The sequence below is a fragment of the Eufriesea mexicana genome, unplaced genomic scaffold, assembly GCF_001483705.2.
Source record: "Eufriesea mexicana isolate 0111107269 unplaced genomic scaffold, ASM148370v2 scaffold10389, whole genome shotgun sequence".
In the NCBI taxonomy this organism is placed as follows: domain Eukaryota; kingdom Metazoa; phylum Arthropoda; class Insecta; order Hymenoptera; family Apidae; genus Eufriesea; species Eufriesea mexicana.
In genome coordinates, this window is record NW_016918048.1 from 37,668 (window position 1) to 52,926 (window position 15,259).

Genomic DNA, 15,259 nt, shown 5'->3' on the forward strand with positions numbered 1-15,259 from the left:
CTCTCGTTTACGGAAACGCTGAATAGAGAGCTTTCATACGGTGTGTCGGGTGCTTGGAGCGAGATGGGAGAGGAAAATAAAGGGGCGGAGACTTTTTCACGGGGAAGAATCGGAACCTGTATGAAGAGGAAGCAATCTAGTTATGCTTCTCTTCTTGCTATCACGGAGTAATTCGAGTAATTTCATGGAAGGATTACGTGGAGGATGTAGTCTAGATCGTTCGTAGTTGGAGCACTTGCATCCTCGTGACCTCGATAAAGACTACTGAGAAATTACGCTTTCTTGGATATTTTTCTTTCCTGTTATTAATTACTCGGGGATTAAATTGTGAAAATTTCACTAGGAATTATAAATCGAGGAGAAATAATTAATCTTCCTTGATCTATAGGAATATTTACTTCCCCTTGCACTGCATGGTGTTAAGTGTAACAGTTAGACACGATGTACATACGGAATATGTAAATAATAAATTTAACCTTTCTTGTTCTTTGTTCAACGTCCTCTTATTTAGTGTACATAATGTTGGAAATTATCGTCATTAATAGCCCCTGGATTTTCTACCTATATACATATGCGGTATATCTTAGAAATACTATTGCACTTTCTACAGTAGATTTGCCCAAATATCAGAGCACATTTAAAACGTAGAATTAATACCAAATTATTGTATATTAAATAAGAAATAAATTGGAAAATCGGAAATGAAAACTCAGTTTAATGCTTAATATAATTTAAAACGTAGCATGAGTTTATAATAACAGCACAATTAATTAACGCATATCAATTAAAAGGAAGATTAATGAACTTCGTGAACCTCGATCTGATAATTTCCATCTCGCGTTCAAGTAGACCAACCTCTGACACAACCGAAGTAATACACCCCATTTTAGTCACTGTCTTAATTGTCACGTTGCACTTAGTATTACCTAAGTTAGTATTACCCCTCATCCTTGTATAATAATTCTATACCACCCAAGTGCTTTCAATCGGAGAAACGAATTTAAAGGAAAAATAATTTGAAACAAAAAAAAAAGAGAGAAAAAAGAATGATAATTCTCAAAAGAAAGTGCATTCCACGATCAAACAAATTTACCTGTCTCGTTGAATAAACGACGAATAAACGTGCGATTAAAGCGTGAAGCAAAGCGATCCGACGAATTATTAATCGCTCGAGTGTAGCAGGTTCAAAGCAGAAATCCACTATCTGCCAGAGTGAACTAATCTCACGTTCGTGTGAAGCTTCTTTCGATTCTATAGAACGCGGTACTTTCGTTTCCATAAGCTTGTCTTCGCGCATCTTTGCCGCCATCGCCATTATTATCACGGGATTCAGATTTTTGTTTTTCCTTTTTTATTCCTCGAAACGCGATCTTCGTGAAGGTTATATGATAAAGCGAGCCTGAATGAAAGAATCGCGATGATTCGAACATGAAAAGAGGAAATTTTCACGAGTGTTGTTCATCGAATCATTTCCATGGGATTTCTCATCCGGGAGATGATGGATTTCGTTGAAAGGCGTCTCAGTCATGGAATCTCGTGTTCCAAGTACACGAGTGAATGCTTGGGGTTTTGAAAAAAATATCACGTATTACGCAATTTGTTATAGTTGGAAACGGAGACTTTGACTGTTTAAAAAAGACTCGAAAGAATTCGAGAAACGATTTAGAGTGTATAACTGAGTTAATTTTAGTAGTAGAATTATTCCATGAGAAGCATTTAACCTACGGATTGGTAATTCATTTAACGTAATTAATATTCTGCTAGTGAGTGACGTTCTTTGGCTACCTGCTTTAGAAATGGTGTCGAGTATCTTTCTAATGCTCCTGTCATTCCCTATTCACTGCTTCGCAAAACTGATTCCTATTCCTGACTTGTTTCAAGTAACAATCCCATTTATTACGAAATCTCCGAAAGAAATCTAAAGCTGTCTACTGAAAAATAATCTTTCCCTCAATCGTATCAGAATAATTGCCTCCATTTCCATCCCGAACCGAAATTATCGAAAGAACGCCAACTTGCGAGTGAATGGGACCAAAGTACAATCAAATACGCACACCAGGCTGGACCTAAACAGTCAAAGTCACCGGTGCCGGCTATAGCCGTGAAAAGGGCGAAAAGAGCGACAGACAGAGAGCGTATGTGTGCGAGCGCAGCATCATCTGGACGGGACCTTGCTTGTGTGTTGAAAAGTGACGGTGAAAGAGGTGGCGAGACAGAAAAGCGAGCAAAGAAAGAAAATCCGAGAGAAAGGAGAAAAGGAGGAAAAAAATAAAAAGAAAAGAGAGAGGGGAAAATGAGAGAGAAAAGAACGAAAGAAAGCGAGGAATTCCCGGAGGGTCGAGCGAATGGGCTAAACGAGAGGGAGAGAAAGAGAGTGAGAGAGGCAACCCGTCGGGGTTCTGTCTTCTTCGCAGGTCATCGGAGCTGTACCGTCGAGGCACCTTCTCGAGCCACGGAGGGTCCTTGGAGAAGGATGCCCCGGGACTGAGCGCAACCTCAACGACCTCGGAGTCCTTGGAGAGCAATGGCCTCGATACCGAGATACCAGCTGCCGCCAGGAGACCCCGTAGTACAAGGGGTTCGCAAAAATGGAGTAACGTACGCGCTGTCATGGCGCTATATTCCTCCCTTCGCAAGATCAAGAGGTACTCCCGTCATTGCTCGATATGGACGGTAACCTCTGAATTGCACTCTCACCCGTCACTCCGCCACTCGACTACACGCCGGTACACACACCCCGACCCGTGTACATACATGGTCTACACCAGACTACAGACCTTCACACGCTCATAGCTACACTAGAAGGGTATCGCCACTGCCTACGGGTTACGGTTCAACCGTGGACTGCAGGGATGGGTGCATTTGTCAGGGGTCTGAAGGTTTAGCGACGAGGGTCTCGGGTAAAAGTGTACATTGGGACGTACCGGTAGTCGTGTGCGAGGAAGGGATATAACCAAGGTCACTGAGCTGCTGATGAATTGGTTAAACAGGCAACGAGTTGTGTTTGATGTCTTGGTGTCCTAGATGATTGATCCTGTACTTAGTTACGGCATCTCATAGTTCTTAGTGAGACTGTGTACACCTCTGCTAGTGTCTGCTAGTTCCTTTGCACTTAGCTTTAGATGGTAGAGACACGGAGAGATGCAGAAATATTTTTTACGTTTCAAAGGTAGATGTATAGTTAGCAAAATGATGCCTTAGATCGTCCTATTTAGATCACGGTAATACGATGAATTTGAATACGTTTCAATACGTATAGTTAGCAAAATGATGCCTTAGATCGTCCTATTTAGATCACGGTAATACGATGAATTTGATACAACAAACGGCAAGTACAGCCTTTTGGTACGACGTATCGAATAGTTGTACTTATGTATGATCGTTAATGTACACTTTTACTAAATGCAGGTATAGGGGGTGCTAAGGAATAGATAGATTATCGGTGTCATAATACAAGACGGGATAAGGAAAAATGTTGCGACAACGTGAATCAACTTCATTCGAATTATATCGGAATTTCCTGTCCCGGAAACGCGATTCATCTCGGTCTCTTGTATTATGAAAGCATGAAATTGCCGCTGACTATGCACTTTCTGTTACTTCACTATTTCCTCCCTTGTAATAATTTCAACGTCGCCTTCTTCCTATAAGAAACTTAGGAAAAACGGATTTTCGTAGTAATATAAATAACCAGCTGCTGCACAGCAAGATTCCATCCTGAGACTTTCAAATCACAATGTTTCTTAGCATTTTCACGCTACGAAGACGACTATAAAATCTACCCCTGGTCCATTAATCGCACGCGCTTTGTTTCCTAAAATATTAATCACGAAACTTCACTACTTCGCTCGCCAAAGGACTCGCCCTCTACTCGCAAATCCTCTCTCAAGATAAACTCACGATCGAACCAACTTTTCCTGTACTTTTATCAAAAGCTTATAACGAGAACTTCGAACGAGCATGATCGCTTACAGCAAAGTTCTTCGTCATGCTCGATACCGAGAAATCCGATATTAAAGGGTCACATTCTTTTCGATCTTTCTAGGTACAACGATTCTCTTTAAAATTCCTAACTTCCTAACTAGACATGTAACAAGGACAAGGAATTACAGCTATTCGAGCGTCAAGTGATCGTTAAATAGGTAAAACATCCCTAGATCCCTAGACAGCATGACTCATAGGTCTAGGACCTTCGATCCTTGCTCCTTGGTCCTTCCACTTTGATATATTTACAGTTTCCAACTACTCCACTAATCATAGGAAATGGACAAGATACGTCTTCGTCTTACCTAACCTAACCTGAGGTATCTTACCTAATCTCAAGTGTAAAATCAAGTGTACTATCTGAAGTATCTTATCTAAGCTGAAGTGTAAAATACTCGATATCAACTACCAAAGAGTTAATCTCTCAAAGAACCCGCACGCCTAACCACCTAACTGTTTCTCATAGTCTATTCATAAATAAAATATATTTCCCATCACCAATATCAATTATCAAACAATAAATCTTACATTCAAACCATACGTGCATCCACTCAAACTACGTCTCACGCTCCCACCACCATTACAAACTCCATGCATACCCCTCTCCGCCATTTTACTAACCTGCAAACCGAGCTGACCTCACTAGGCTGGCAGGAGTCGTAGTTGAAAAATCTGCACACGTGCGAAAGTCGAAGGTATCCAACTGCGACCGTTGAACAATACGTTGTCGTCCTGTTGCTTCCTGGAACTGAAAGCAAACCACGATACGGTAAAAGTATCCGGTGATTCTTGTTTACAAGCGCCACGCACTGGGAAAGTCCACGTGTTAACCGTAGCTCGGCCAGCGACCGCTCGCGGCGCTGCGTTCGTCTTTCTCCCTCTAGCGGCGGCTGGCGGAACTACACGCGTACACGTACGTAAATAAACGTTCCACTCGGCCTCGTCAGGGCGTAAATCTGACCGGGGATTCACCGGCGCGGAAGCCAGTGAACCCGAGCAACGAAACGGGTCGCTTGCCTTGGAAACGGAGAAGAAACGACCAACCAAGCCGCGGGGTATTTTGTTTTTCCTCTGATCCGTAGTCAACTCTCGTTGCTTTGATATTCCCGGGACCACTTTCACGGGGAATTCCGGCCAAGACGACGCCGTGTTCCCCACGATCTCTCCCGGGACCGGTTTCCACAGCCTTTAATCCCTTCTGCGAGATTTCTTCGACGTCCTTGTTACTTACGAGCCTACTGTTAATTGGAATATTGCGCGTTTTAAGCCTCCTCCGTTGTGTCTCTACTCTTTCTCTTTCGATTAGGGAAGCTTTAACTCGTCGAGGTATGAACTCGTTTTTTCGTGGCGACTCTTAAAGGAGCCGAACGTGACCCGACTGCCTTTATTTCTCTGTAGCTTGCGGTTTGCTCGCGGTTTCGTGTTTGGGAAACGTTTGCGAAATACTTGCGAGAATTCGAGGCTCGCGAAGACCTTTTTCGCGCATCGTGGGAATTTTATGCGGTAACGTGTTTCGGAAATTCCTTTGATATCTGTCCTTTCGTTGATGGCTGGAATCGTTGGCACCCGATACCGGAAACTGTGCGATAACGGGAACTATAGTCACGTTATACATCAAATCTCTCAGAGCTTATATTGCATACTAATAACGTGAACAGTCACCCAAGCTTAATTATTAGATTGCACAACTAGAAGTGGCTATAGTCATTTACTAAAATTTCGAAATAATTTGAATATAATAGAGAGACCAGTAATTATTAATTACTATCGAGTTTCTATCTGGATTCGCAGTTAATTGCGTTAGAATGAAAGGATTAATGTCGAAGGAAATTCCTAATTTGAAGAAGCGAGATATAATTCGATTCAGTTGCTCGATACATGGAATTTGCCATAAAATTGGACGTCGAGTTCGAGTAAACGTAGAACCGCAAGGGATTAACGAACAGTCTGGGGAATAAGGTCCAGAGGGAAATGTCAGTCGATTTCTGGCGGACGTTTCGCTGCCTTTTACCTCGTGGACACGGTGTCGGTCTCAACGAACGTCACGAAAGTATCGGCTAGCTGGCTAGTCGATAGTCACCGCAATTCTATCCTCTTTGCCGATCTCTTCTTCTTAGGCTACGTCTATTCAACCACTGAACACGCTACATGCTGCACTTTATTCTGGATGACACGGTTGATGGACGATCGCTGTTTCTGCTCCATGGTTCAGCGGTCGAGGTTGGTTAGGGGTGAGAGGAAAAAGGGGTAGCTGGGATTGAACCGTGTTCCTTCGAAATTTTAACATTTTACCGGCCGTGAATTATTAACCATCGAGAATCTAAAAATAGTAATTCTTGCAATCCAAAAAAGGAAAACTGGGAATCGATAAATTCCCGATTGTGCAATACTTTGCAATATTTTGCAATATTTTGCAATGTTTCCTTCAGTTTCAGTTTCTGGATAAATGTAATAAGGAAATGCACAAATTCTTTATCTCTCGCAGTAATATTGTAATTTAATTGTCAATTGGCGTGGCAAAGTGAATTCGATCCAAACTGTGACCATACTCGTCCCTATGTTCTCCAAGTTAGCGAATTGCTCGATTTTATTGGTATCTAAACGCACAGAGTGTTTATTCGAAAACAGGCAAAAGAATTTTACGAGTTTTTCAAGAGGCACCGCAATGGCATTCTCCGCGAGACATTAAAAATGTGTCCCAAAGGACTATGGCTTACATTATGAAGTTTACAGCAGTTTCAGCTGCAAGAACCGGATCGTAAAAATCTCGGGAGACCGTTCAAGTTCTTTTACACTTTACCAGAAGTTCCATGGGCGAAAAAGTGGATAATAAAACATTTCAGATATACTACCGAGGTAAACAGCAGACGTGACCAACATCGCTAATTAGAGACCTTTAAAGTCCAGCGACAAACCTACTTTTCGTCGATGTAATATTTCGAAAAAATTCGCAGATTCGAGTGTTCCGAAAATTTCAAATTCCCTTTCGAAATTCATTTTAAAATTCGAAATAGAATTCGAGAAGACGTACGAATGCACGAATCGATGACTAGCGGAAAAAGTTTCGCGTTGGAATAATTAATAACAACCTGCGAACTGGCCGGGGTCATAAATCAAATTTTCCCTTACACATACACGGTGCATTCTCGAAAACAATGCGCGCTGAATGAAATCAGTCAGAAACTGAATTCAACGCCTCTCACGAGCAGTATGGATCGTTTTGATATCGCCGGCCAATTGGAAGCAAAGGAAGTGCATTTCGGGACCATAACTCACCGGCGACGCCAATCATTCTGGGTTTCGTGTTTTATAGCGACACATAAATTCAAGCATCGGTGGTTTAATATCCACAGAGAGAAAGAAAAAAAAAAACAAGGCTTTACGACCGGTTTTATGGTGTTCGGAGGAACGCGATAAGCTCTCATCGTCGTGCTTTTCCTTATCTGCAGCGACCCGCATAGTTGATTTTTAACGAAACCGGGACAAAGAGGGAGAAAGACGGTAGGATGATTTTTAATGGACGAGCAACACGGAAGGAACAGTTTTTCTCTCGCAATTCTCACGATCGTTTTAGTTCCGAGCCACGGAACAATTTACCTAAAGCCGCGTTTTCACAGACGCGTGAACCGGTTAATTCGGTTTATTTGGAATGCTTAAATGCCATGATTGCGCTCGGTAAAATTCGTCTGCTTGAAATATTAATGAGTGATTATAAGAAAATATAATCCGCATCCCGTATATAATTAATTTCGAAAATTTTAGAATACGTAATCACCGCGCACCGAATTGTGAAATTAATGCGGAAAAAGTGCAAAAATATAAATATTTCGTGTACCACTTCCAATTTTCACTAACTTCACGATCTTCCAATTTTTAAACTATTTAGCGTAATAAAATTACGAAATTAACGCAGAAAAATTACAGCTATTTTCGCTATTTTCACACCTTTTACAGCGTAGAATCTGCGCACAGCGAAGGGTACGATAATTTATTTAGAGTTTGTTAATCATGCTAGTAAATATGAAAGAGTGGTAAAATATTTTTCCGTTTCGAGATGTTTCGACTTTTCCAAAAGTGTTCATAAATTTCGAATGGATTCTTGATGGAAAAATTCCAAAAACGTTCGGTACGCCTCTGTTTTAGAATACTCACTGTGCACTCGCTGGTTTGAAATTTTAACAACCGCGTAGAATATGCAAGGACATTTGCGTGTACGTGACGATGGTTCATCCATCTTTTAGATGGATGAATTCACGTAGAACATACATAAAGCACTTAAAGAGGCCGGTTCTAATGGAGTAGCTGGTATCTAGTAGTCAATGGACCTTGACAGAACCTAGCATGTAATAGAGTCTGATAGAAAATCGTTTGATTGCAGGGCAGAACCTTTTAACAGGAATAAAGGATCTGTGCTAAGTGCTCATCCTCGCTTATCATTACTACTCGAATATCCATTCATTTATTTCAATCAAAATTCGTACTATTTAACGCGGATATCATATCCACAGCTTAAATTCGTATTAAAACCTCACCTCGAATTCACGAATTAAATTTGCGTCGATATTATAATATTCCAAGCACCACTTCGTAACTTCACCCAATGCATGGCGTTTAAGTTGTACAAATAAACCGAGGAAAAATTGCTAACGTTCCAAAACGATGAACCTCCAACTACCCACCGAACTATGTCAGAATAATTACACACGCGAAATCCGGAATCGGGGACGAATTTTAAGCATTACAACCTAAATCGTGAGAATTCCAGTAGCAGGGAAGCAAAAATGAAAGAAAAATGAACGAAAAGATAGGAAGAGGAATATATATCAGCAATACCAAGGAAATAATAAAAAAAATAAAATAAAATAAATTAAAAATGCACGCATTGGAATTGGTCTGCAGCATTCTTTGGCATTTGGCATGCGTTAATGAAGAACCTAACGTTCTTTCCTTTACTCGACTAGGAGTCAGTTTGTTAGCCGAATCGTGAAACGTTCCCTGGCGAACAGTGTGGAACAATTAACGGGGAAAGGCACAAATAGCAGAAGCTTTGGATCGGTAACGTGGCCAATCGTGCGTTCGGCCAGGAGATTGTTCTTTTTGCCACGGTTTCCGTGCAATATCGGAAACCGTGTTCCAGTGCTGAACTTTTAACGCATTATCGACCCACGAATCGCGAACGGACCTCGTGCACGTTCACAAGGCAGCAAGTCCGAGGGAATCAGGGGCAAATGTGGCAGAATTGGCAAACCCGGGTTGGTACTGCTCGTTCTCGGGTCTAATGATACGTTTGTTAAACGTGGATGCCAACTGTGATCGATCTGTGGTCGATAATGTATTAAAAACGTCCTCGATGCACAGTACCTTTTGCATGAGAAGCTAGAATGCAAGATACGTAGAAACTTTGTATCGATACGTAGTTGCAAGGAATCTTTATCAATCTCTTTCTATCATGCGTCTCTGACGAGAGGAGGATCGCGAGGTATCGTGCACCGATTTCAGTGCCATTTTAAAACTACGTCCCCCACGGTACCCCTAACGCTTTTTCACCGAAAAATATTTAGCTTCGCATCCCGGCGTTCGCGAATGATTTTTGATCAACCATTTTGCAATTATTTCGCATTTAGTCACGCGTGGAATACGTAACGACGGGGATTTAATAACGTCTCTTCTCTGCGGATGAAATAATCGCTCGATAGAGGCGGTCAGCATTTTGCAATGTCACGAAGCTTTTTCGCGTTCTCTTTGCCAAACTAAAACGTGGAATCATCGGCTGGAAAATAAGCGACCGCTCTTATACCTGTTCCGAGAACGAGAACACGTCGTGAGAAATTAGCCGGAATTGCGTCTCCTGTCTGATCCATCGGATCGATGTCTGAGAAGATTTTCACTGAAATCGGCACGCGACACGTCGCAGCGAAAATATTGGAAGGATGAAGGAGAAAGAAAGAAACCGCTAGATATTCTGTTAGACTAGTGTTCTTATCTGCGTCGCGAGCATAGAGACGCTGATCTTTCGACGAATGCTGATGCTTGACACTGTTCTCACCCCGATTTGCCTCCCTTCTACCAGCCCGTCTGAATTAGAGAAGAGAGACCGATCCCAGAGTGTATCCCGATCACCGAGCACAAGGAACGTTTAGAGAACGGACACACGTACACGTACACAGGAAGGGCGTACATGACACACTGAACAGATACCACGATACACTTGAACATGGGTGTGTTAACGATTAAAGAATGCGTAGTGGCATAACAAAGTTTATACCTTTAGTTTCGTTCTGCCTCTGTCTATATGACTTGACAACTCTCTCGATGTTTCTGTCTCTGTCTGTTTGTCTATATCTGTCTGTCTGTCTGTCTGCCTCTCATCCATCTGATGCTCTGATTACTTAAACTTGATCTTACTCGATTCTCGCTCACTTCTTATTTCAAGCAATAAACACACGACTGTCATCTGTCATCTACTTTCATAGCGTTAGATATACGAATCCTTGAAAAGAGCAAGCAAGAACGGAATGAAAGAACGAAGTAAATAGAGATAATCCACGTGGTGTCTCGTTCACTCGCAACGATGTGTTACCTTCGTTTCAATGGGTATGCCGAATGGAACGCAAGTAGGATTAATCTGTCTGCTTGCAGAAATCATAGATACGTATTGAATATATATATATAGCAAAAAAAAGAAAAAAGAAAGTGTGTGTGGAACGAGATGTTTCAGAGGGATATGCTCCTTATAGCAAGAGGTCTTGAAATCACGAATCATGCATGGGTTTTGCAACAGAGGTTCTATGGAGCTTTGAAATCGAGCCAAACGATTCGACACACGCGGCATATATCGTTCTTTTGTTGGTTTTCATCGGTTTACGGGATTATTTGCACGAGGAATCGCGTTTCAGCCACGCGGAACGCGTGGAATGCGTTTTACCGGAAGTGCAATAACAGTTCTCCCTTTCTTTTTTTCGGTTTTTCGCTTTTTCGCTGGAACCTCGTTGGCTGATCCTTTATTTAGATTCCAACGCGAGTCGCCACTTCCTTTTCGTTTCAATTTGCGTGAATTTTTTCTATTTCCCTTTTTCGGCCGATCGAGTTAACTATGATTCGGCTGCTCGATTCCGCGTGCCTGCGAGGCGAAGAAAATGGGAAGGGATATTATTTCGGAGGAGCTGGTGATTTTAATTAAAAGCAGTTTGTCTAGGCTCGCCGGGGACGAGCTTCGAAACACCCCGCCGTGCAAAGGCACCCATAAATCCTCCCCGGAGCTTACAACCCCTTAGGAACAGCGCCACGACATTGGCCTGGCTGTGTTTTCGCCTGTATATTAGGTGGGACGCTTAAAAAGTGTATTCCTATGGCTCTTTACCACGTTGGAATTTCCAAGAGACAAATATGAATGAAAATTGTCCGGTTTGAAGAAAGCTATACAACGATGCGAAGATTACTTCACCTAAACTTGATTTAAAATTCTTTCTCTTCTTAATTATTCACGAAAAAATTTAGAATAATTAACGGGCGTAATTGAATCTAGATCAAACGAAATCTCACAACGTTCACTTGTTTTACAATTGTTTTCTCAAATCGAATTGCTCAATTTGTTCATATATTACCATTCTTCTTGACACCCCAAAATTAGGGGGTATTAATTATTTTGGAAATTTGGGACTATGTTTCTCAAATATTTACATACATATTCTCGACTTTGTAACGAATGTACAAATACCCTGTTCTTTTCTTCGAATCACGAAATTTTTAAGCATCCCACTGTATACACAAAATTTCAATAGTTCCCCATTTTTAATCCAAAATACGCTATTCGCGTGCGAAAAGAATTTGTCCAGCAACTCTATTATCCTATCAGGCGGTATTTATAAAAAGGGGAAAGTATCTTATCGAAAGGGATCAAAAATAAATAAGGAACGAAGATAGAAATCAGGTTTAAAACGTCACCTCGAGTATCTCGAACTCCGTGACCCCGTAGCATAGATCCGCGAACTTTATGCCAGCGTCGTAATGCAACAGAAGCAATTGCTTGCACAGTCGCGACGTGTGCCGCAATAGTTGGAAATTCGGTCAAGTCGCGTATTTACCGGTACTACGAGTAACAAGCGATCGTACAAGTCCACGGGAATCGTTCGACGTTACTTACGCGGTGTTGGAGCCCGAAAATGGCACGGAACCGACAGTCCCCGGCGTCTTTGTTCGAACCCGCCGGGTTGTTCGTGCGTATCTGAAATTTACCGCACTCGAGGAAGAAAATTCGCTCGCTGGAAACGTGTCCAACAGCCAAGCGAGCGATAAATAGCGCCGGGCCGCGTTATTCTTTCCATGCGATTAAAATGGTAATTAACAGCCCTGGTCACGAAGCTGAATCGCAGGTAACTGTTTCATTCGGTACGCGTTGAATCGTTCCATTTTAGCCGTCGGTTTAATCGCTTTTTATCAACCATCGCGATATTTCACGCTAATACGTGGAATTTTATGGACGAAATTGTTTTGACTGTTACCGTTTACCCTTTACGCGTCACGAAACTTTCGCGTGAAACGCGAACAACTGATTTTAATTAATTCCCGAGAACAATGGTATAAAGTTCGTGGTCCGAGGAAAGTCGAGGTCTCATCGATGAAAGGCAACGTTTTACGCACAGCCTCCATTTTGTGTAACGTTAGAGCAGCATTTCCATTTACAGAGTAACTCGAACGGTCTCCGGGGCTGTGAAAAAGTACCATTTTCTCGATCGATCGTGATATACTCGAATACGATGATTTAGAAAATGGTATTGTGGAAATACGTTATCGGTAGGACTCGAGATGTTCGTTTCCGATTTTAACCCTTTGCGGACGGTGAAAACAACTGATAGGGCCCAGGGACTCATAAATGATGTTGCGGCCCTAGGATGGCACGGTCCAAGTGGTGGACCCTTTTATGTCCTTATTGCCAGTATCGATATGAATGAAAATCGTGTTTAAATAAAAATGAGCGTGGATAGTTTTGAATGACTATCGCAGCAGCGGTTGGGCCCCACGGTACGGTTTACTCAAACCCTCTCCGTTCGCAAAGAGTTAATACTCGTGGATTATTTATCGTTATCCCTATTCATCGATAAGTATTAAAGTCAAAAACACGGAATATTTATTGACTATGAGACACGCGAGAAAGAACCAGTCGGAATTCCTTGGATTATTTATCGTTATTCCTATTTGTCGGTAATTGTCACTAAGCGTTAAAGTTAACACGGAATATTCGTTGATTTTATTGACCACGAGAAAGAATCAGTCGGAATTGCTTAATTTCCCTCGTGAATAGAAACACGGGTAATGATCCGTTGTCTGCGTCGAAAAGTTGCAAGCTCCTCCTGATAAACGTCGAACGACGTCTCTAGGTAAGCACACAACTTCTAATCACCGTTTCCCCAAGTGAGAAGCTAACTTCGACCCGAATCTCTGCGACCTGGGTCCTCGACCTGGCCCTCGCAGCCCCCGTTTCGTCCCTCACTGGCGATCTATTCCTCTGTCTGTTCGCAGGACGAAGAGCAACCAGCGTTGGATGAAGCTGCGCACCACGGTCCAACTCTCGTCAGCGATCTCAACGATTCAAAAGAAACCGCCATTAAAACGAGAGGACTCGTTCCTCAAGCGATTCTCCACCAGGCAGATACCGGAGAGCCAGGAAACGTTAGACACCGGCGAGGGCGAGGGAGACAACGCGGACGACAAGGATTCGAGCGGACGACGCCGACGACGGCCACGTAGGCCACAGAAACCACCCAAGACCGTGGTGAACCCGGACGAGAACTTCTATTACTATTGGCTGATGCTGCTGTCCGCTTGCGTGCTCTACAACCTGTGGACGCTGATCGTGCGGCAGAGTCTGCCGGAACTGCAGGCCGTGGCACCAGTCGCGTGGCTGGCCTGCGACGGTTTCACGGATCTCGTGTTCTTCCTGGACGTGGCAGTGCAGTTCCGTACTGGCTACCTGGAGCAGGGATTAATGGTGTACAACAGCAAGAAACTGGCCGGTCATTACCTCAAGTCCAAGTCGTTCGTGTTGGACTTGCTCGCGCTGCTTCCGCTCGATCTGCTTCAGGTGAACCTGGGTAGCAATCCGATGCTCAGGTTCCCGAGGTTCCTGAAGATCTACCGCGTGTACAATTACTACTACATGGTCGAGTCGCGGACGGTTTACCCGAACCTGTGGCGCGTGCTGAATCTCATACATATATTGCTGATCCTGGCCCACTGGTTCGGCTGCTTTTACTACTTGCTCAGCGAGGCGGAAGGATTCCAAGGGGACTGGGTCTACCCGTACAGGCCTGGGGAGTACGCCACCCTGACCAGGAAGTACCTTGGCTCGCTCTACTGGTCCACCCTCACCCTCACCACGATCGGCGACCTACCCACGCCGGAGACCAACGCCGAGTGAGTGATATGTCTCTACGACTGTACACGCTCTTCATTCTTTTACTTTTCGTTCCTTTCAGTTTCTCTTTTTTTTCACGTCCATTCTCTTTGCCTCGTTCTATGTGATACTTGTTCGTGTCCGTTGTCCGTTTGCTCGCCGGTTAGACGGTACGTGGAGTGTTCGCCACACAGGGCGCGGCCACCTCTAACTAGATTTCACCCATCGACACTTGAGACTTGAGAGAGAATGGAATGTCGCCGCGTCGTTGATTTACCGCACTGTCGGTCTGATTTACCACATCTTCGTCGGACCAGGGATATTATATTTTCCCAGGCTACTTTCGCTGCTCGGAAACGCTAATTCCGGGGATTACGGGATTTTTCTCGTTGAAAGCGGAAAGTAGTCCAAATTTAAATTGGGCGGGGCGTGAATTAAGTTCGACTTCTACTTGCTTGATAATCGAGAAAGATAACTCGACGTGATCTCCCGAAGTGTCGGGAAATGACTGATCATCGTAGGATGAACTTGGTCTTACGGTTTGCTCGTTGAGCGTTGTAAATAACAAAAGAGAATCCTTTCTTTGATACAGGTAATTTTATCTTATCGAAAACGAGAATTTCTAATTAAGTAGAAGCTAATTGTTCAAGAGTTCGAAGTTTTCTTCCTTTCTCCTGTCATTTCATCAACCACTGTTCTATTCTATTAGCACCTCGTTATAAACCTTCGTCCAAATTGCGTCAAGTTATATAGAGTAACTTATGACATTAGGGAGAATAATTAAAAACGATGATTAAACACAAGACGGAAGTTAATAATTATCCGAAAGTCCAATCTACGATTTTTTCTCGAAAAGTCGCTATCCTTTGCCCTGTCAAATAA

General features: G+C 42.9%; 1 protein-coding gene across 1 annotated transcript in view; it reads left to right on the forward strand.

The window, feature by feature from the left end:
• LOC108553440 (potassium voltage-gated channel subfamily H member 5) overlaps nt 1-15,259 on the forward strand; it is a 102,521-nt gene that overhangs the window by 13,813 nt on the left and 73,449 nt on the right. Inside the window, exon 2 of the mRNA XM_017908333.1 lies at nt 13,504-14,397. Within this exon, the coding sequence (XP_017763822.1) occupies nt 13,504-14,397 (894 nt within the window). The remainder of the gene's footprint in view (nt 1-13,503; nt 14,398-15,259) is intronic.